Source organism: Colossoma macropomum, unplaced genomic scaffold, assembly GCF_904425465.1.
Source record: "Colossoma macropomum unplaced genomic scaffold, Colossoma_macropomum, whole genome shotgun sequence".
NCBI lineage: Eukaryota > Metazoa > Chordata > Actinopteri > Characiformes > Serrasalmidae > Colossoma > Colossoma macropomum.
In genome coordinates this window covers 25129760-25150779 of record NW_023494794.1, presented here as the reverse complement: position 1 = coordinate 25150779, position 21020 = coordinate 25129760, and the positions used below count along the sequence as shown (strand labels likewise).

At 40.9% G+C, this 21020-nt stretch overlaps 2 protein-coding genes across 3 annotated transcripts in view; one reads left to right on the top strand and one right to left on the bottom strand.

Annotated features, from left to right (window-relative positions):
* The window catches only part of LOC118814606 (astrotactin-2-like), a 697894-nt gene that overhangs the window by 101336 nt on the left and 575538 nt on the right, over nt 1-21020 (bottom strand). The window contains exons 16-17 of the mRNA XM_036580304.1: nt 18229-18333; nt 12123-12302 (exon numbers count right to left, since the gene is read on the bottom strand). Coding sequence (XP_036436197.1) covers nt 12123-12302; nt 18229-18333 — 285 coding nt within the window. The remainder of the gene's footprint in view (nt 1-12122; nt 12303-18228; nt 18334-21020) is intronic.
* trim32 (tripartite motif containing 32) lies at nt 2343-8480 on the top strand. 2 transcript variants are annotated; one of them, XM_036580662.1, is made up of 2 exons: nt 2343-2412; nt 3340-8480. In XM_036580662.1, exon 2 carries the CDS (start codon nt 3355-3357, stop codon nt 5347-5349), a length of 1995 nt encoding a protein of 664 aa, XP_036436555.1. In that variant the 5' UTR covers nt 2343-2412; nt 3340-3354; the 3' UTR covers nt 5350-8480. The 2 variants fall into 2 exon arrangements, with proteins under 2 accessions (XP_036436555.1, XP_036436556.1); XM_036580663.1 differs by having other exon boundaries at nt 2368-2412; nt 3344-8480.

Here is a 21020-nt window from a genome sequence, read left to right as displayed (position 1 = left end):
GGCCCACTTTGTTCGCTAAATTAGCGGTTGCCGTGCTAGATACTGACTTGCCAGCTATTTCACAAAGTATTAAAAATGATATTTACCCGCTATCAAACCATTCTGAGGAAAATAACAGCTATTACGCCAACACTAACCTGCCTTGTGGAACAAAGCTGGGCTAGTTTGCTATCTTGCGTTAGTTATCCTGACCTAAGATAGCAGACCAGGATAAATGGACGAGTTGATTATCTAAAATACTGATAAAACTTGAATGGAAGTCTGTTAATATATCTCAGGATATTCATTTTAAGACTTAAAACACGGTGAAATGAACTGTTTTCCTCACCTGTAGCGGTTCTTAGGACCGTTGGACTGAGCTTCGCCTTTCCGTTAGGTTTCCGTTAAAATTTGAATTTGAAATGCGTGACTGCGCGCGCGGACCGCAGCGCGGACCGCTGAGGCGCGTTATTCAGCACTGATTCACCCACCGTAATTCACCTTAACAGTCATTAGGATAATTATTAGCCCTACCGACTGGACTGAGGATGAACATGTAAACTGCATTTTATTCCCTGCTGAAAAACAACCCCACAGAAAACACTAAGTGTTTCTGTTGGTTCCTAATGGTTTTATAATGTTGATGGGATTTTTTTCAGAATGTAAAGGATCATAATGGTGTATATACATACATACACTGATCAGGTGTAACATTATGACCACCTCCTTGTTTCTACGCTCATTGTCCATTTTATCAGCTCCACTTACTATATAGGTGCACTTTGTAGTTCTACAGTTACAGACTGTAGTCCATCTGTTTCTCTGCATACTTTGTTAGCCCCCTTTTACCCTGTTCTTCAGTGGCCAGGCCCCCATGGACCCTCACAGAGCAGGTACTATTTGGGTGGTGCATCATTCTCTGCACTGCAGTAACACTAACGTGGTGGTGGTGTGTTAGTGTGTGTTGCGCTGGTCTGAGTGGATCAGACACAGCAGTGCTGCTGGAGTTTTTAAACACTTCAGTGTCACTGCTGAACTGAGAATAGTCCACCAACCAAAAATATCCAGCCAACAGCGTCCTGTGACCACTGATGAAGGACTAGAGGATGACCAACACAAACTGTGCAGCAGCAGATGAGACTCCAGCAGTTTTTATGTGTGTGTGTGTGTGTGTGTGTGTGTGTGTGTGTGTGTGTGTGTGTATTTATTCATTAAGCAAAACTGCACAAACATTATTGGAATACATCAGTATGAAGTCCAGGCCTCTGCTTTAAAAACGTCTGCGTGCCGAATAAAGTCCATGGCAGCCATACAACAGTGACACCAAGCACTCCAAGCAGTATTTAAAAGGATGGCGGGAAGTGTTGGCCATATACTCGCCAGCAGGTGAGTAAGCAGCGGTCCACACGTCATGCCACACTGCCTTTGGGTCCAGATGTTCACTCTTTGTACTTTGTACGGACAGTTTGAGTGCAACTATTTTAAAACAGACCTTTACTTCCATCTGGCGGCAAGAAGTGGTATTACACTAAAAAGCAGAAGAAACTGGGCAATGAGTTTGAACAGGGATGAAGGCTGTGCTGGTCTGTTATGTTCAAACGATAGAAAATAGATATAAAGATGTACATATTATTTTGTTTAAACATTCGACAGCGAGAGAATAATAATAATAATAATAATATAATTATTATTATTATTATTATTAGTAGTAGTAGTATTAACAATGCACAATACTACAATACTACTGCAGCAACAACAAAAAACTAATAATAAAAATAAATAATAGTAATAATACTCCTTATTTTTCTAATTATTATTATTATTAATATAATGTTGATGTAGTTGTGTTTGTTGTTGGTGGTATAATTAATAGGACCAATACAGAACATGAATATACAATACTACGACGGTCATTTTTTGTTAATATTATTTGTAATTTATTTACTATTTATTTATGTATGATTCATAAATTGCGCATATATTACACTACATAACAATATTAATATTCCATATTATAATATCACACAACGATACTGTATATAATAACGTATAATAATAATAATAATAATAATAATAATAATAACAACAACAATGATTATTATTATTATTATTATTATTATTATTATTATTATTATGTAATATTTATAATTAGTATTGAGAAGTACCAGCGCTGCTGTTTAATCTGCTCTAGCGCAGTGAATTCAGTCTCCTTCTAATAAAATTTAATTTCTTATCTTTTTAATAACAAATGATGGATCGATCTCTAAGCCAATCAGTGGACAGCATCCGCTCCGGGTTTTCACCAATCAGAACGCACCGGCGGCGAACGCCCATGACGTCACCGCTCCGCAGTGTCGTGCACACGCACACACAAACACACACACACACACACACACACACACACCGCATTCAGGCTGACATTGAAGTGGGAAGGTAAGCATTACTGCAGATAGAAAATGCACCGCAGCTTGTTATTTTATTCTCATGCTGATTATTAATAGCGGATTGTTTACTGTGCCGCTCCGCACTGCCTCTATATTGCCGCACCGAGTTGGTCATGATGCAGCCTTTGCTTTTGTTTTGGGGCCTTTTGCTTCGCTTCTTCAGCCACAGCGTTTTGCTTTAGCCGTTAGCATGGCTGCCAGTAGCAGAGCAACATCTGTGCAAACGTCTAAATCAGCAGAAGCGCGTCTACAGTGTGGTCTGTTTGCTGCTGATATCGCAGTGAGTGAGATTTAAGGCTTCAAAACGTAAAGCAAACAGCTGCTTATATAAGCCTTGAGCAGCCTTATTCAGCTAACTTGTGGCTGGCTAGCTGGCTAACGTTAGCTGCAGTAAAATGACAGAGACCCAGATATTATTTTCTACCCATTTTATAAGCCTGAGCATCCACAATAAACTATAATAACAAGCTAGGTACAATAATGATAACAAAACTGTCAGTTTAGCACCGTCATTGTAGGTGTGGTACTGAGCTAACAAGTTAACAACCTTGGCTGAAGGTAGAAAGGCAGCCAGAGGAAACTTCTGAAACACTGTAATCAATAATTCTATATTGTTATATGTTATATACGTGTGTAAATGAGCAACAGCAGTGTACCTGTGCCTGCCACTACCACAGGGAATGGCTGTCCCACTTACTTGTTGGGTCTCATGAATAAATACTGCACTCTAAGACTCAGATCAAGCGATGGCTGTTCTTTTACACCACGCTTAGACTGAGTGAAATGCAGTTAACTTAATCTGCCGCGCTTGTGTCGAGTTAAAATGCTGCAAGATCACACATTATCATGTTACATAATGCCTTGCTGTAAATGACTCAGTGGGATTTCTTCTTGTCTCTCCCACTCAATGCACAAGCCAGTGAAATGCATCATGGCCACTGCATCATGTCTGGATCCAGACTTGGTGCGGGAGGTGCTGGAGTGCCCCATCTGCTTGGAGACGTACAATCAGGACCAGCTCCGGCCCAAGCTGCTCCAGTGCGGGCACTCAGTATGCCGGCAGTGCCTTGATAAGCTCCTAGCCAGCACCATCAATGGGGTGCGCTGCCCCTTCTGCAGCAAGGTGTCCCGCATGAGCAGCATTTCCCAGCTGGCCGACAACCTCACCGTGCTGAAGATCATCGACTGCGCAAGCTCGTGCAGCTCCGCGGCCGGCCTCATGTGCAAGTCCTGCAAGAATCGTCTGCCGCGGCAGTACTGCTGCGACTGTGGTGTGGTGCTGTGCGATGCTTGCAAGGGCGAAGGGCACCAGCATCAAGGCCACACTGTGCAGACCATCCGCACGGCTGCTGAGCAGCGCAGGAAGGACCTGGGCGCGAAGCTGGCTAACCTCCGAGAGGCCATGACCAATATTCAGAAGAAGAAAGCAGCCATAGACAGCGTGTCGAAATCCTTCCGCCTCAAGTACAAGGCCGTGCAGCAGGAGTACGCCAGGGCGGAGCTCCGGCTTCAAGAAGAGCTAGGCCGCTCGCGCCGTGCCTTTGCTGCCTCCATGGCGGAGGTGGAGAAGCTCAATGCTCAGATTTTGGAAGAGCAGACATACCTCCTGAACATTGCAGAGGTGCAAGTGGTGTCTCGTTGCGACTACCTCACCATGAGGATCAAGCAGACCGACACTGCTTTGCTGGAAGAGGGCGGTGGCAATGACGAGGAGGAGCTTGACTTAAAAAGCAGTCTGCCCGTGCTCTTGAAGCTGCAGGATCCTGAGCTGGTCAAGACAGAGCACCCACAGTCTTTAGACGTTGGTCAGCTGACGATTAAGCCATGTACAGTTAACACAGATGAGGAGGATGGCCTGGAGATAGCTGCCGCTGCAGCCCCTTTGGAACTGTATCGAGATGTAGACATGATAACTGCTGTAGAGGAAGCCGTGTGTGCCTCACCTGGAAGCTTCAAATCCAAGTCTGTGGATGGAGGAGGACCATCTCCAGCGGCAACAGGAGGTGCATCTGGGGGCCAGCTTTGCCAGTTTGTAAAGAAGATGGGCTGCAAGGGAAACCTCCCTGGCATGTTCAACTTGCCAGTGAGCATCTGCGTAACTCCACAAGGAGATGTGCTGGTAGCAGACCGAGGCAACTACCGCATCCAGATATTCAACCGCAAGGGCTTCCAGCGGGAGATCCGCCGCAACCCTAGCAGCATCGACAACTTTGTCCTGAGCTTCCTGGGTGCTGACTTGCCCAATCTCATCCCTCTGTCCATTGCCATTACCCCTCAGGGTCTCATCGGGGTCACGGACAACTACGACAACTCTGTCAAGGTTTACACCACGGATGGCCACTGCATCGCCTGCCATAAGAACCAGCTCATCAAGCCTTGGGGCATAGCCGCCATGCCTTCGGGTCAGTTTGTGGTGTCGGACGTAGAGGGAGGGAAGCTGTGGTGCCTGGCCGTGGATCGTAACGTTGGGGTGGTGAACTACAACAGGTTGTGCTCAGCTGTCAGGCCCAAATTTGTGACTTGTGACTCCTCGGGTACAGTGTACTTTACCCAGGGCTTGGGCCTTAACATTGAGAACAGACATAATGAACACCACCTGGAGGGTGGGTTCTCCATCGGGTCGGTGGGCACAGATGGACAGCTGGGGAAACAGCTTAGCCACTTCTTCTCCGAGACTGAGGACTTCCGTTGCATCACCGGCATGTGTGTGGACGCCAACGGAGACTTGCTAGTTACGGACAGTGGCCGGAAGGAAATCCTGCAGTTCCCCAAGGAAGGTGGCTATAACATTCTGATTCAGGAGGGCCTCACGTGCCCCGTGGGTGTTGCTGTTACCCATAAAGGACAGCTCCTGGTTTTAGATTGCTGGGACCATTGCGTCAAGGTCTACACATACTTGCAGAGGCGGCGTTCCTCAACTTGTTAAGCCTGCCATTGTCCAAAAATACAAGACACATGGATGCTTTGTTTCACTGCTGTGATTCACGGCTTTTCAGTGATCCCTGAACAGTGACTTGACCGCATTGAAGTGACATAAGTCGGGCAGTTGATACACTCTTTCACCACTGCCAACGAGAGATTGGTATGTGGGCTGTGTTTACCAATGTGGATGCTTTGGAATACGGCACAACAGATGGCAATTATTGACGAGTGTTGTCTTTGAGTGGGAGTGTTTGTCAATCAATAACGTCTACATCAGTGATTATTTTGACTGCTGTGCTGTGTTTGCATTAAGATGAAGGACTGTGAAGTTACGAGAAACTAAACAACACCCTGTAAGCTGCGAAAATGATACAAAGAAGGTTAAAGAGCTAAACGGACTGAAATATTTAATCTGGATACAAAAACTCTACATGCTTATCCACCTATTAATGATGTGAGTTTCTTGCTCATATCCTTTCCATATATCCCATAATTCAAGGTGCCCTCTTATACCTCTCATATCAAGAAACAAGTAGGCTATGTTTTCATTGTGCAACATATCAAATCCAGTGTAACGATGTCAATAAATCTTGGTATAAAACCGTTAACATGATGCATTACAGTGCTAAATAGGTAATTAATGTCTTGATTCAGTCGTCCGTTATCGTCAATCATTTAGTGGTTGTTTTGTACCGTACGCAGGTTTGTGCAACCATGTATGTGTTGTAGTTACCAAAGGATTTCAAATTCAGGATATATATGATCAGTACCACTGCAATACTTCCTTAATCAAAGGCAAGGAGGCAATTCAGTCAAAAGAGAATTGTGAGAAATAAAGCAGAACACTAGGCTATATTAAAATATTAGAGCATACAAGTGTCCTTTTTTCTACATGAAGCACAAGACTGTTGCTGTGTTCTTAAAAATTGGTGGCTTGTTTTTGAAAAGGAAATACTAGGGCTTCTGGAAATGAAAATATATTTAACTACATTTGCCAGTTTATTTTGTACTGTGAGGGATTTGAGACAATAACACACTCTTGTTGTCTGGAACTGTCAAAAGACATATCATTTTATTATGATTGATTGCCCCGAACTTGAAACTGCTGTTTGGTTCTGCTTAAGATATCGAAGCATAATCTTTTTTTAATAATTTAACATGAAACGCTAGATCCTAAACCATAAAACAGTGAGGAGGGCATCCTCAGATGATGTGGCGTTTTTTCCCTTATCACCATCAGCGTGATACCATCTGGAGTGAGTTTTTATTTTCTTTTTCTGATCGTGAGAGTGTGCAGTGTGACTCATCAAAATTTGGTTGTGGTCAAGATCAAATCGGGTAGTTGAGCAAATTTAGGGAGTTGAATTCTGCACTGAAAACACAGTGACAGTTGAATTTACTTGAATCAAATCCGTACATCATTTTCACATGAATAATTGTTATTGTGAAACATAAAGACAAAACTGACTTGATGTGCACTCCTAAAAATAAAGGTACCAAAAAGGGTTCTTAAAGCTGTCTGTCACACTTTATTTCCCTTATAGATGATCTACGGCAGGGGTGCCCAATCCTGGTCCTGGAAATCTACCACCTCGTAGAGTTCAGCTCCTACCCTAATCTAGCACACCTGATCCAGGTAATTAACGCCTTCAGAGGCACCTAAATATTAGAGCCAGGTGTGTTGGACCTGAACTCTCCAGGGTGGTAGATCTCCAGGACCAGGATTGAGCACTTCTGATCTACGGATACCTTAATTATTATCAAATCTTCTGGTGATTGTAGCTAAGGTCAGGATTAGGGTTGATAGTTGATTTCATTAATATTTAATTGAATATTAGTTATAGACAGACTGCCTATCCACAAAGCATCTACAGTGGACTATCAAAATAAAGTGTTACCAAGCTATAAAATAAAATAAATATATTTAGTTCCCTAAGGAACCTTTTAATTGAGGTTTCCTTGGAGAACCATTTTTGTGACTGGGATGTGAGTTTTATGCCACAAACGGTTCTTTGAGCGATGCCACAGAAGAACCACTTTTAGATTCCTAAAGAACCTTTTAATTAATGGTTCCTAATCATTTTTTGTGAATGAGATGTGAGTGAATAACCTCTAAGTTTAAATAACTTCCACATACTTGTAAAGGAATTGTAACAGAACCCCTAAACTGCTATAGAACCTCACCAACCCCTTTAAAAAGAGCAGCAATATTCTTTGAGCAAGACCCACTTTTGGTTCCCTGAATAACCATGTTTGAAACAGAAATTTGTGAGTGTGAAGAAACTTTTTGAAGCCTAAAAGAAGATATTTTTACCAATTCTTCCTAGAACCTTTTTATCATGAGAACTTTAAAAAGGTTCTTCACACTCATATATCTCATGTACAAAAATGGTTCTCCAAGGAACCATGCATTGAAGGGCTCTTTAGGGAAAGAAGATGCCTTTTATGGCAGTTTTTACATAATGTGACGTTTATTTGAACCTCTAAAAGGTTCTTCATACTCAGATATCTCGTTTTTAAACGGAACCAAAAGTGGTTCTGCAACAGCTTTGTGTAAAGAACCTTTTCTGGCACCTTGTACATTATGTGACGTTTCTTTGAACCTCTAAAAGGTTCTTCACACTCACATATCTCGTTTTTAAACAGGCAACCAGAAGTGGTTGTGGCACCTTTATTATTAAGGATACTTTGTTCATGTGGTAATAATGGACGAATAGAATCAAGTACATTCAGTGCAAGGTTTGTTTGTGGTAAACAGTCCTGACCCTGTTAAAAACAAGCATGCAAATAAATAATAAAGGAAAACCTGGACTAAGTCCCAAGTGTCAGACAATGTCATGTAAACATGACCCAAGTTTACCCTTTGGTGGCTTGTGAACATGTTATCACGTCATGGCTCAAGATAAACTCCGACACCGCGCTGCCAGGTCCGAGTTCGGAGGAATTTTCTTGCTCTTCCATGTTTATGACAGGGTTTCTCTGGCGAGGTGCTGTGAACACATCTTACATCCTCCCCATTCTTAACTACACGACTGCGAGTCCTTGCTTTGACGTTGATGTATGTGAAATAAGTCTCTGATTCTTGTTTGTATTGTTCATGATCAACTGTGTGCAATAAATCCAGCGTAAGTGGGATTTCCAAAGCTTTTCTGGTTCTTTCTATTATATGTGTTAGTTATCTGTGTTTGTTATATGCTAAAAGTCTATATATATGAACACCTAGACAGTGTTTTAGATAAAACCCTTGCTTAAAAATTCTTATGTAGTCTAAGAAATGAAACTGAGACATCAACAAGATTCATATAAAAGTCTGCACTCTGAATAAAGATGGTTTTTCGAGGGTTCTTTAGTAACGGAAACAATTGATCTAGAACCATGATTTCTATATAGAACTATTTCATGCTTCTTTGCATGGCGAGATGGGTCTTCAAATTGATGGAGAATGTGTTGTATATAGAACCTTTTTGAAAATAGCTGTGTATGGCACCAAAGACGGTTCTGTTACTGTTGCGATGTCAAGCTTTTAACAGTAGAAGAACCCTTTTTGGTGCTATATAGGAGCATATACAACACATTCTCCACGTCAACGGTGCCGCCATTTTGGGGAGGTCAACATCGCTGCTGGACTGCATTCAGTACCATTACAGAGCGGCAGTTTAAGAAAGATACTGTCCAAAATTACGCTATTTCAAGAATATTGCACTCAGAAAGTGGGCTAGGATTATATAACGGAGGGAACGCAGTGATCCACGCTCATGTTTGTGTGATGGGTATTGTTTGTGTGATGTTGATGTGTAGATATGGCCGTGTGGTTGGTGAGGCACAAAGAACCTGTTGATGTAATTACGTTTCCTCTGGTTTTATATTAAGCTTATTTCATTTAATAGTCTATTCAGGGGATCTTAACGTTATGTAGTAGTTATTTATTTACAGTGATGCTTAATGCTTTGTAGCGGTAAGTTATAGCATTCCTTAATCCGTGTAGATATTCATGATAGATTAACGTTAGCACCTTCTTACACAAAGCTGAAGTCAGCTTCTTATTTGCCAGCTTCTTGTTTGAATTTTCCCATTCCATCTTAAATGGTGCAGCTTCAGGCACCAGAAAGTGACTGCTGCATCATTTAAGGTGGAGCAAGAAAACTCGAACCCGAAGCTGGCGAATAGGAAGCCAACTTTAGCTTCGTCCTTCTAACTGTGTTTTAGGGGGTTATTTTATTTTTATGTGTATTACGATTAGAAGTGATTCACACATTGATGGATCTGCTGATGTGTGTGAGTTTCTACTCTGCTAAACTCGGTTTTTAACGTCAGGTGCAGACTGAATACTTTCCTGCTGGTCTGGACGGCTAATTATCATGATCAGTTATTAAAGTAATAAAAGCTACCAAGAGCAGTCTGGATTAATCTGTGTCTGAGGATTATAACTAAACAAATTTGGTGAAAATCGGTTGAGAAATAAGGAAGATGTGGCCGATTCAATCCTGAGACTTATCATCTCTCAATACCCGTGAATTTGTTCACAAGCGGATCTTGACCGCTCTAACATGGCGGACGCGCAGATGTAGCGTCTTACACAGAGACCAACAGACAACCCGGCATCTAGGAATGTATATCTATGGCCACAAATGACTTTCTTTACACCCTAATCATTAAATTGTGCTGAAATGTTGAAAAATTTAACTCCCCTTCAAGCCTGGCTAAGAGCGTACAATTTTACAGCCACAGAAGTGATGCTCATGGACAAATCAGGAGTGCTTAAACAGTTTTGAAAGACTCTGAACTCTGAGAAACTCATTACATTGGCTGCTCTGTGTAGTAGTGAAATGACAGAAGTACATCTTAAGGCTTCAGTCCAGATAATGATGATCTGCTTATTCAAACAGAGCTGGCTTGTTCTTTTGAAACACTTATCCCAGCAATTTGAGAACATCCTTTCCTTTCAGGAAATGCCAGTCATTGTGATAACTCTTTTGAAAAGCCTCAGTGTGCAACAGAGGCCCATGCACATTCATTTTGAACACATTCTAAGTATCAGTAAAACCCAAAAACTACAGATCTGGTGTTGGTTGAGTTTTCAGAAATGTACTCATCTTTGGTAGAATAGGGGATGCAAGAAAGTCAAGATTTAGCTTTTTCCACCACTTGTAAAGTGCTTAAACCTGTAGAGGTTTGGAGTAGGAATGTACAATAGATTTGACTGGTTTTTCAAGCTGATATGTGGTGGATTATTTATTTTGCACTGTTAAAAATAAGAGGTCAGCTTAACTCAAAATGATACAGTACTGATTACATGGCTTTTCTTGAGTTGACTCAACTTGAGGACACCAGAGTTCACACAACTCAAACTTCTCAGATGAGTCAAAAGTTCTTTTAATGTTTTAGCTCTGCGTCTCAGTTTGGTAAATAAACTTCTTTTTATGCTCAACTTCCCCTCTAGCCAGAACTCTTTCATACAATCCTGCTAGACATTTTTCCTCTTGGGTACACACTTATGGATGGCTATGGCATCACTGGGGCTCAAACTCACAACCTCTTGTTGGGGTGATGACTTAGTCCACTGCACCACTCAGGAACACATGAAGCAGCTCAGATTTTGTGTCTTTAAGTGTTTAATACACTGAAGAAAGTATTTGTGGGGGCAGTCGTGGGCTGGAGGTTAGGGAACCAGTGGAAGGTCGCCAGCTCGAGCCCCTGAGCCGACAGTATATTACTGAAGTGCCCTTGAGCAAGGCACCTAACCCCCAACTGCTCCCCACGTGCTGTGGATAGGGCTGCCCACTGCTCTGGGTAAGTGTGCTCAATGTCTCCTAGTGTGTGTGTTCACTAGTGTGTATGTGATGTTTCACCGCACAGATGCGTTAAAATGCGGAGATTAAATTTCCCCATTGTGGGACTGATATATCCAGAAGACCAAGAGGAAAACATACCAGATGGGACTGTGTGATAGCAGGAGCGCCAGCTAGTGGCGAAACTGAGTAAAAAACACAGATTATGTTTTGTTTATCTAACTGAGATGCAGACCTAGAAACAGTAGCTGGGGTAATTTTTGACTCAACTCAGAAGTTTGAGATGGGTGAACTCTTGTGTCCTCAAGTTGAGTCAACTCAAGAAAAGCCATGGAATCAGTTATTATATCATTTTAAGTTGAGCAGACTTCAAATTTTTTACAGTGTACCTAACGTTTAGGTGACTTTGGGTTACTGCCCTTATTATTTGCCTTTATTTATTTTACTGTATTTATTTTAAGCCCTATATAAAAAATATATATATATATATTTTTTTTCTTTCATGCTGATCCAGGCAGATTTAGGCCCAGGTTTCCTCTTTTATAAATGTTTATGCATCGGCATTGTACATGAAAAAATCAGATACTGAAATTGGCCTACAGTTTACATTGAGTTTACATTACGTAAATTACATACATATTATATATATATATATATAATTAATTATATAATGTGATTAACTACTTTAAATTGATCATGACACACTTTTTTAATGTCAAAAATGGCTCCAAATGTCATTTTCTTTCCTCAAAGCAAGACTATACAAACAAAAACTTTTCATCAAATTCATTCCATAATAAAATATCTCCTTATACACTTAGAAAGACAAATGTCATATGGATGAAACGTTTAGAATCTGCACGTTCAGGAAAATTTCTCAGCTTGTTTCAATAAACTACAAGAGAGTTAATTCACATTAAATTTATTGCATGCTTTTTTTTTATATCACTGTCTATAAAAATATAAAAAACCCCTGCCCCCCCTTTACCTTTCTGATACTGGAGCCAGAGCTGCTGCTGGGTCTTCTTGCTGGGGAAGTAGATGTTGCAGGTGAGCTCGGAGCCGTACAGAGCCTCAGAGATGTAATGGCTGCCGTACTGCTGGATGAAGGAGAGCAGTTCATCTCGAGTGCTGTCTGCCGTCATGGCCTTCAGGACCTTAGAGAAGCCTGAGACATACAAGCAGAGTGTCAGCATCTGCAGAGAGGGACCAGGCGTCCCAGTACAGTCCCTTATTTCAGCTTGGTTTTAGAGCTCCCAGCTTATTCTCAAAAATCATAACTTTTTTTTTTCTGGTGAACAAACACAAAATAGTGCAGGTTTAACTTTTTGGGAAATGTCTTGCACCCCTGCCCTCCCCCCCACCTCCCCCAGCTGAAGTAGACATTTTAATTGGTTCTGCTGCTGAGTTTGACTGTCTGTTTGTGCCTATAGATCAGTGGGGTGAAAGTTTAGGGAGATGCCCATCCCCTCGGCCCCGATGACGGCTGCAAGAGCCGGCAGGAAGGCGATGCCCGAACTCTAAGCCCAGATATAACCTGCAAAAACAGTGCAGAGAGGATGAAATCTGCAAGGGAGTGGGGGACGGCTCGCGAGTCCCGAGCCCTGAGCCCTGAACCCTGAGCCCTACTTTCTGGGCTCCGCCTCTGGTCCCGCAGCAAGGCCATTTTAATTAGCAGGGCCCTCCTGCCGGCTCTTGCGGCTGTCATCGGAGCCCAGGGGACGGGCACAGGGCATGGTGTGATCACCAATTAGCTCAGCTTTGTAATTTAAGTAATTGGAGGCAGCTGGCTAGCCCAAATCTAGCCACTTCTGCTATGTCCTGACAGTACTGCGAGTGGGTAAAACAAGCTACCACCCTCCAGGCAGCTAAGCTTACTAAGTTAATGTTTTTTAAGTGATAGGGGATGGAATTATAGCCCGTTGTCTACAGGACATTCATGCTTATTTAAGCTTGTATTCAGAACCATTCTGGACCCAGTTTCCCAAAAGCATCCTAGTGGTAGGATCATCTTAACTGGGAGAGAGAGTGTTCAGTGTGATCGCTCAACCATTTAAAAACTTTCTTTGTGCTAGGATGTATTTGAGAAACCCAGCCAGGTAAGAGAAACTGTGGCAGATTGGGAGTGTGATGGATGTATTCATTCTCTTTCTGCCCTGGAGCTTTAAGGCACGAATGACATTTTGCACTGCTGCATTTTATGGGCTCGATGAAGCTGTATGGGAGGACAGACAACCCTCAGTGAATCCAGTATTGACATTTTATGGAAGATCCTTTGAAGACTGAAAGCAAGTGATGCAGTGTTTTGACACTGAAACATCTCTTACTGCCTTAAAAGCACAAGTTCTGCTCAGAGGTTGAACTTATGTTGACGGTCAGACTTTGCCCTGGGCTAGACTCAGGGCCAGATGTACTACGCCTTTGGCTCCAGGTGTCAGGTACAAATAGGACACAGTATACCTGATAAAAGCTTGAGTGTTATATGCAGAACTGCCGTACAAACCTAATCACGCAGTTTATTTCACATGCACAATAGAAAATCTCATACACATGCATTTAAAAGGAGGATTGAACCAAATATAGGCTAGAATATTGGAAATACAGTTTATTCTATATTAGTGTTTCAGTCATGTGATTTTTCTGTTGCAGCCGCCATATTTGGGACTGAATTTCTGGCTTCGCTGCTCCACACAAATGTGACTAGAGGTGAAAGATGGCTAAAATTACTCTCCTTACTTTGGAAGAGAAAAAAACGTTACCTCAACAAAGATTTCCCCCTGAACTCCTGGTCCCATTTAAACTGGCAGAAAGCTACCAAATTTTTTCCTGACATTTATATTTATCTCATACTCAGCCCCTCTCCCTACTCTGGAGAGTCTCTCACAGCATTTAAAAGCACAGAAGCCCACCAGCTCTTCACGTCAGGGTGAGTGAAGGATCTCGTGGTGTTGCATAAAGAGGAGAAAAACTCTTTCTTTTCTTAGGAAGAGTAAGACGACATCAGCTAATTAACACAGATGAGATCAATGCTCGCCTTTAGATAACTTTAGCTGATGTTATCAGCCGAGAGATGAACAGTCGTCCCCCTAACAGAGCTGCAGACAGCCGGTATAACTTTACTCTCTGTTTCTGATTTAAATGAGGTTTGAATGGAAAAACATAAACGTTAAATATCAGACTGAATGTCGTGGGTCTGAAAACGACGTCGTGTTTCGACAGACGTGATTCTGTAAGTTTGTTAGTGCAGTTAGTTCAGAGTTCAGCTCCAGTCCTGCAACCCCTGCACTGCATAGCTGTGGTTTCCCTGGTTAAAATACCTGATATTATTAGCTAATTAATCCCTTATTGAGCTGAATGAGGTGTGAACAGCAGAGAGGAACACTAAACTATACAGTGCAGGGGCTTCAAGCCTGGAGTGAAAACACTGAATTGAAGGTCGGTGTGTCTCTCGTCATTCTCAGCTTCTGTTGCATCTTGAAGGTGAATCATTCACAAAGCACAGCAAATTAAATGCATCACACGAGTGCAGTAACTCCCTGATTCAGTCCTCGAAATGGCAGCGACTATACAGTGTGACGCCACGCGAAAGGCGATAATATTCTGCTTGGGTAGTTTGGATGACTCCAGTGATCAGCTCTGCATGTTCTCTGCTTCTTAAACCCAGGTGTAAAATAGCAGCGTCATGAAGATGTGTTGCTGGGAGACTTTCATTAACAACAGCAGATAGATGGAAGCCCAGGCCTCAAAATGTGCTGAAGAACAGAATGTCACTATATCAACACAATAACACAATTTCAACCCTCAGATCTCCTCCAGAGTTCACTTCCTGACTCCTACACAATGGACCTCTGCATTATTGCTACCCAAATAGACCCACACCCCCCCTGAGGAATGTTTCGGTGGGAAGGAACTTCTTTTATTAACACCGCTCACTGAATATCACTGCATTCTCTCTGTCGTCTTGAGCTTCTTAACACGTCCACCTTTTCACTGCGCTGTAGTTGGCATGATTGGTTACGGCTTTAATAAAATACATGGTAATTTCAGACTCATTGCGAGAACATAGTTCACACATGTCAAGGTACATTTTGGGCTGTGTCTTGTAGTACCAGTCAAAAGTTTGTATACACCTACTTATAGATACGGAAGTCCGGGGAGGCCATGAGCTGTTGCTATAATTTTCTGCATTGTTATCTTGAGATCACACGACAATAACTTGTTTTCTCAAGATAACAACCTTTGATAACTAACTTGTTATTTCAAGGTAACAGAGCACAAGATAATTAACATTATCTACCGATGACAACTTTTGTTATCTCGAGAAAAGATAACAATTTTGTTATCTTGAGATAACAAGATAATGAACTCATTATCTGAAGATACCAGCCAGATAATTATAACTAACTTATGGTCTCTCTGGACTGCTGTGTATAGAAGAGTTTTTTTTTTTTTCTCATTTTTACTATTATTTTACTTACTATTCACATTCTAGCACAACAAGGAAAACATCGAAGCTGTGAAATAACAAGAAATATGAAAAAAAAACCTTGATATCTCAATTTGCCATTTGTGTTTTTGCATTATTTGATAATATCTGCTGCCATTTTCACTACTTAAAATTTAATAAAGAGGAACAACAGAAATGATCCAAAAGACTTAGAATGAAATATTGTTACATTGACTTACAATGAAAGATAAGAATTTTTTTTTTCTTCTCCTGTAAAGTTATATTTACAGACATAGTTATATGTCAACTTGCTGCAATATTTTTTCATTGAATTTATAATTTAATCAGTAAATTAACTGAAAAGAAAATATGTACTTTATGCTCTGCTTATTTTCTAACTTATTTTCTAAAGTTCCATTAACTCACAGTTTTATTGCAACATGTTGACTTATAATTTTACATCATTTTTACAGTGTACTTTTTTGAAGATAAAAGATTTTGTTCCAACAGTGACGATATACAATATATCATATGCAAAACTTTGAACTACCCCTTGTCAAACGACATGTTTTGTTCATTTTTTTAAAGTGGAAATAAGTCAACAAATACATGACCTGCAGAGAACACACTTAAATATGGACAATTTTAAGGCACAGTCTCTGTTTATTTGCTGAGTTTAACATATTGGGGGGAAAAAATAAAATGTGCCATAGGTTTTTTACACAGGCTACATTTTATATTCATTTTAAATGTATTTATTTATCAACTAATATGTTAAATTCAGCAAATACTGTAAAAATGGTGTTAAAATTACTTACATAAACAGTCATAAGATTTGCATTTGTATTTGTTCTTTAAGAAATTTAGCCCTCTCCCCTACAATTCCTCCACCTGTAGAGAGACATATGAAATTTCTTTAAGAGAAGAAGCAGCTTTATCAGGTAAGAAGATTTTGCCAAATTTTAAAATTTGAGCTGATAATCTTTCATTAAGCCTTGAGTTCTTGTTAATCTATAAATCATAGGTTTTGTAAATCATACATGTTAATATGTTATTATAGTATTATTGGTACTCAAATTATTAATGAAATATAATTTTTGACCTTTTTTTAACCCTTGTATGATGTTGATGTGTTTGTTACTCAGTGGTCTGGTGGACCCACCACATTATTGTTTTTTTTTTTTAATCAGTACAGCCATAAAAATATATGTAGAAATACCAGATGTTTAAAATGTCACAAGTGTCCAGCATAGGGCTCTCCTTTAGCAGCTGTAGCCAGTCAGCAGCCTGTCCATGTTGTCCACGCTCACACACATGCACACATATACAAACATACACACACACACACACACACATGTACAAACACATACACACACAGACACACACACACACACACTAACAGCAGGCCATGTAGGAGGACAACAAAGTGAAGGACACAGCACCTCCACAACTCCAACTCCCCGCCGGTTCACCCCAACACCACATGTGTAATATAAATGTGTGGGGGGTGAACAGAGTGAAGACACTGAAAATGGGTTATTTTATATGTTCTTCACAGAAAATGAGCAAAAGACAAGAAATCTGGGGTTGAAATAATAATAAATCTCATCATTTTTTTTTTTGATAAACATTGAAAATGCCTCCCACAGACCCCAACACCACACAAGGGTTAAATCCTCATGGGAAGCATACTTTCAGACCCCAATACTAAAGACTGAAAAATGCATTCAGTTAAATGTGTCCAAACCTTTGACTGGTAGCGTATATCTGGTGGCAGCAGGTCTGATGGGTGGTGCTAGTGCTTTCTCTGTTAGCTCTAGAAAGAAACCAGGATAAGCAATAAAGGAAGTACCGCCGGTGCTAAAGCTCAGAAATACACCTTTGGGAATGAGAAAAGTTGACCTACAGAAAGAGCCCGACAACCTTTTGTTAATGTTCACACTTCACAGAAATGGCCCCAATCCCTATAGGCAACCGTCTAAAAGATGTTGAGAGGATGATGCACTGCCACATCTTAGAGAAATCTTCAGGACATCGTTCTCCTGCCTGGACTATGGGTCGATCCCAGAGAGTCCAATTGTGTAAAACCGGACCCTTAAACACTGTGACAGTAGCCATGTGTACATGCAATTTAATAATCTATTAATAATCTGACTAATAGCTCAATCAGAACAGAATACGTCCATGTAAACACCTCAATCAGAATAGACTAGTCCGGAATACAGTTTCTATCCGATTGAACGAGGCGGGTTATCCTGTAAACAATCCATTAAATAGAAGAAAAATATCCGTGTAAACGCCTGTATCTGATTACATTCCCTATCGGAAAGTTTAAGTACGTTCTGATCATGTTCGTCACGTCGTAGTGAAAGTTTATGATGTTCAACATGACAGAGCAGAAACTGGTCTGCAGAGGAGACGAAGTTTATGCTCTGATCTTTAAAAGACGGCGGTGGGACGGGCATCCAGCTTATGTGTCTCAGAACACGACGTCTTCCTCTCGGCCTTCTTTAATAAGGACATGTGAAGGACGTTTTCCTGCGAGAACTGTAACATGACCTCCTGAGCAGCTCAGTTTACAGAACCATTTACAAAAGTGTTTTATTTATTAATTTATTTATTTTTGTCTCCTTTATTTGGCATCTACCTGTAGACAGTGTGATGGCACTGAGTTTAACCTTGTAGAGGTTGCTGCGGACCCGCCACTGCTGCACCATGGGATACCCCATCCCCTCACTGAACTGGGCATCTCCTGTAGGACACATAAAAAAACATACAAACATGTGCACTATACAAGCATACATATTCATTTTTAATAGTTTGCGGCAGAAGTTTTGTTTACTTCTTTTTCACTTTAAAACTCAACAAAAACATGTAATTTAGGCAAGTTGGCCAAACTTTGCTTACACACACACATGTGATTATAAGCTGATAACTACACAATGCTCCCCAAAAATCTTCCAAACTGTGGCACTGTTTTGTTTATTTGTATTATTTATTCATGTTTAGACCAGTTTCAACTGCTGGTTGTCCAGAATATCAGCATCCAAAACATAACATATCGCTGCGGAACAAAACCTTGTATCTCCATTTTTGCAGTTTTTCAGTTTTTGACAATTTGAAAATCCCTGTTGCCCCTTATATTGTGTGTAAATTTCATTATGAATGGTCTAAAAGAAACCAAAATGACTAGGAAAAATGTCTGGTTCCATTGACTTACATTAAAAGTAAAGCATGTTTTTTCCTTCTCCTGTAAAGTTACCATTTTGGAGATACGAGGTTTTGTTCCGACAACAGCGATATGCTGGTTTTGCTGGGTTTTCTAGCAGGGAAGCTGTTTGTTTTCTTTGTTAGGCCGGGACAAATTGAGCTCACTGTGCTTTTGTTTGTGAAAATAGCTCCTGTATATGAACTGTTATTGTAGGTTATTGCTCAATATTTAGATGTGCTGTTGGTGTAGCTATTCGCTAATTGGTTCTGTGTTTATGTCAAATCCAAAAACAATGAAATAGGCTCAGTTTAGTTATACAGTCGCCAAATAAATGAACACAGTGCACACACAATTTTCAGGTCCACCATTCAATAAATGTCAAACCATCAGTCTGACAACAAGTGCTAAATGCTAACTGAGCAAAATAGCATTGCTAACTGAGAGAGAGCAGCTGAATAGTATTAGCTTAGCATGCTACCAGCTCTGCTAACCTCAGAACAGGTTTGTTTTGGGCTAACAACGCTATGCTGACACAAGTTTAAATGATAATGACTCAAATCTGAGAAAGCAGTGTTGAGTGGCTGGTGTTGGAGGGACAGAAAGCTGAAGTTAAACCTGTTCTGTGGTATTTGGATCAGTAGCCTCCTTGCTATGCTATGGAAAGACCATTAGAACCATAAGGATGACCATCTAATGGAAATTGGCTTAATGGTTACCATTGGAGAACACTAGTTTCCTGTTCCTTTGAGATCCCATTGGGAAACCATCAGATGTATCTGCAATCAGTCCCACAACACCTGCTAAACCATCAGGATCCTTTACATTGTGACATCTGCCCATCAGTAAAAGACCAAAGTATCATTACTGAGTATTGGGCAGCAACAGAATCCAACAGAAACTTTTAATGTTTAGATTTTTTCAGCAGGGTAGTCTAATGCTAACTGGTTACTCTATCCAAGTTAGCAGACCTTTAGCTTTGCTATTGGGCTAATGATCCAAACACCACAATACAAGTTCAGTTCTGAATAACCGGTGCTAGTTTAGATGATAAAAATGTCAGAGAGCAAAGTCGATTGACTGGTGCTGCTGTAGCCAGCTAGGCTAAGCTAACTCTAGTAGAGATAGCAGGCTAAAGGTACCACCCACCAAAGTACAGGCTCAGTTGCAACTAACTAGAGCAGAAATTACACATGTTTAGAACATAAAGATTAATATGTGAAGTTAATGACTGGAGTTGGAGTGACAGAAAGCTAAAAACAAACCTGTTCTGTGGCGTTTTGAGCAGTAGCATCCTAGGCTAAGCTAACCTGAGCATAGTTAGCTTGTAAAAAGGGCCGCCTTCCACAGTACAGACTCCAAATAATGTACAACATATGTTTACAGGATTAAAAAACTGAAAGAGTGCAAAGCTGAGTGACTAATCATGTTCTGTAGTGCTTGTAGCTATTAGCCTGTTAGCCATCACTGAGCCACACTTAGCCTGTTAGCCATCACTGAGCCACACTTGTGCATAGTTTTTCTGCAGTATTTCCTGGTTCTGAGAATAGCAGATAGAAAAAAAATAAACCATAACAGGGAAAAGAGGTCCCTGATAATTCCATTGCTGGGTTTCTGTACATACTGTGTATGAATACAGTGCCTAAATTGTGGCACAGGTAGTGTTTACTGTGCTATACCACCCCTTACTCAGCTCATCAGCTAATTGCTAAGACCTTGATAAGCCAAATTTTAGAATGAAGTGAACTCTTAATATAAATACTGTGACCCTTTAGGACCTGAATCTATTACCCTGCACAATAGCTGCAGGATAAATACTGCTTAATGAAAAGCATAGACTGGATGATGAGGGTTTTCTCAGGAGTATCAAAGCACTCAGGGTCTGATTTCTCACTGCTAACGCTGCCAGGCTCAACAACGGCTCAAATTTGATTTGGCGAAAAACAATCTGCTCTGTAAATTGCATTAGCAACTTTGCTCTAAAAGAAAAAAAAAAAAGAAAAGAAAAGAAATAATTAGTGGCTCTGCTATTGTTCAGCATGAAGTCCAGACAAGGACAGTATACAGCATGGACCTCTGGTGTGCTGAGACTTCTCTGAGGTGTCTCTCAGGCAGCCAGGCAGAAAATTCTGCAGCCAGTTCAGCTAATGGTGGGATTAGGGTCACAGCTTGGGGGCCAACGTGTCACGGAGCAGCCAGACTGCACACAGAGGTGCAAAATAACAAATTAT

Coding starts and splice junctions, on each gene's coding strand:
- trim32 (XM_036580662.1), top strand. CDS start 3,355: ATGGCCACTGCATCATGTCTGGATCCAGACTTGGTGCGGGAGGTGCTG.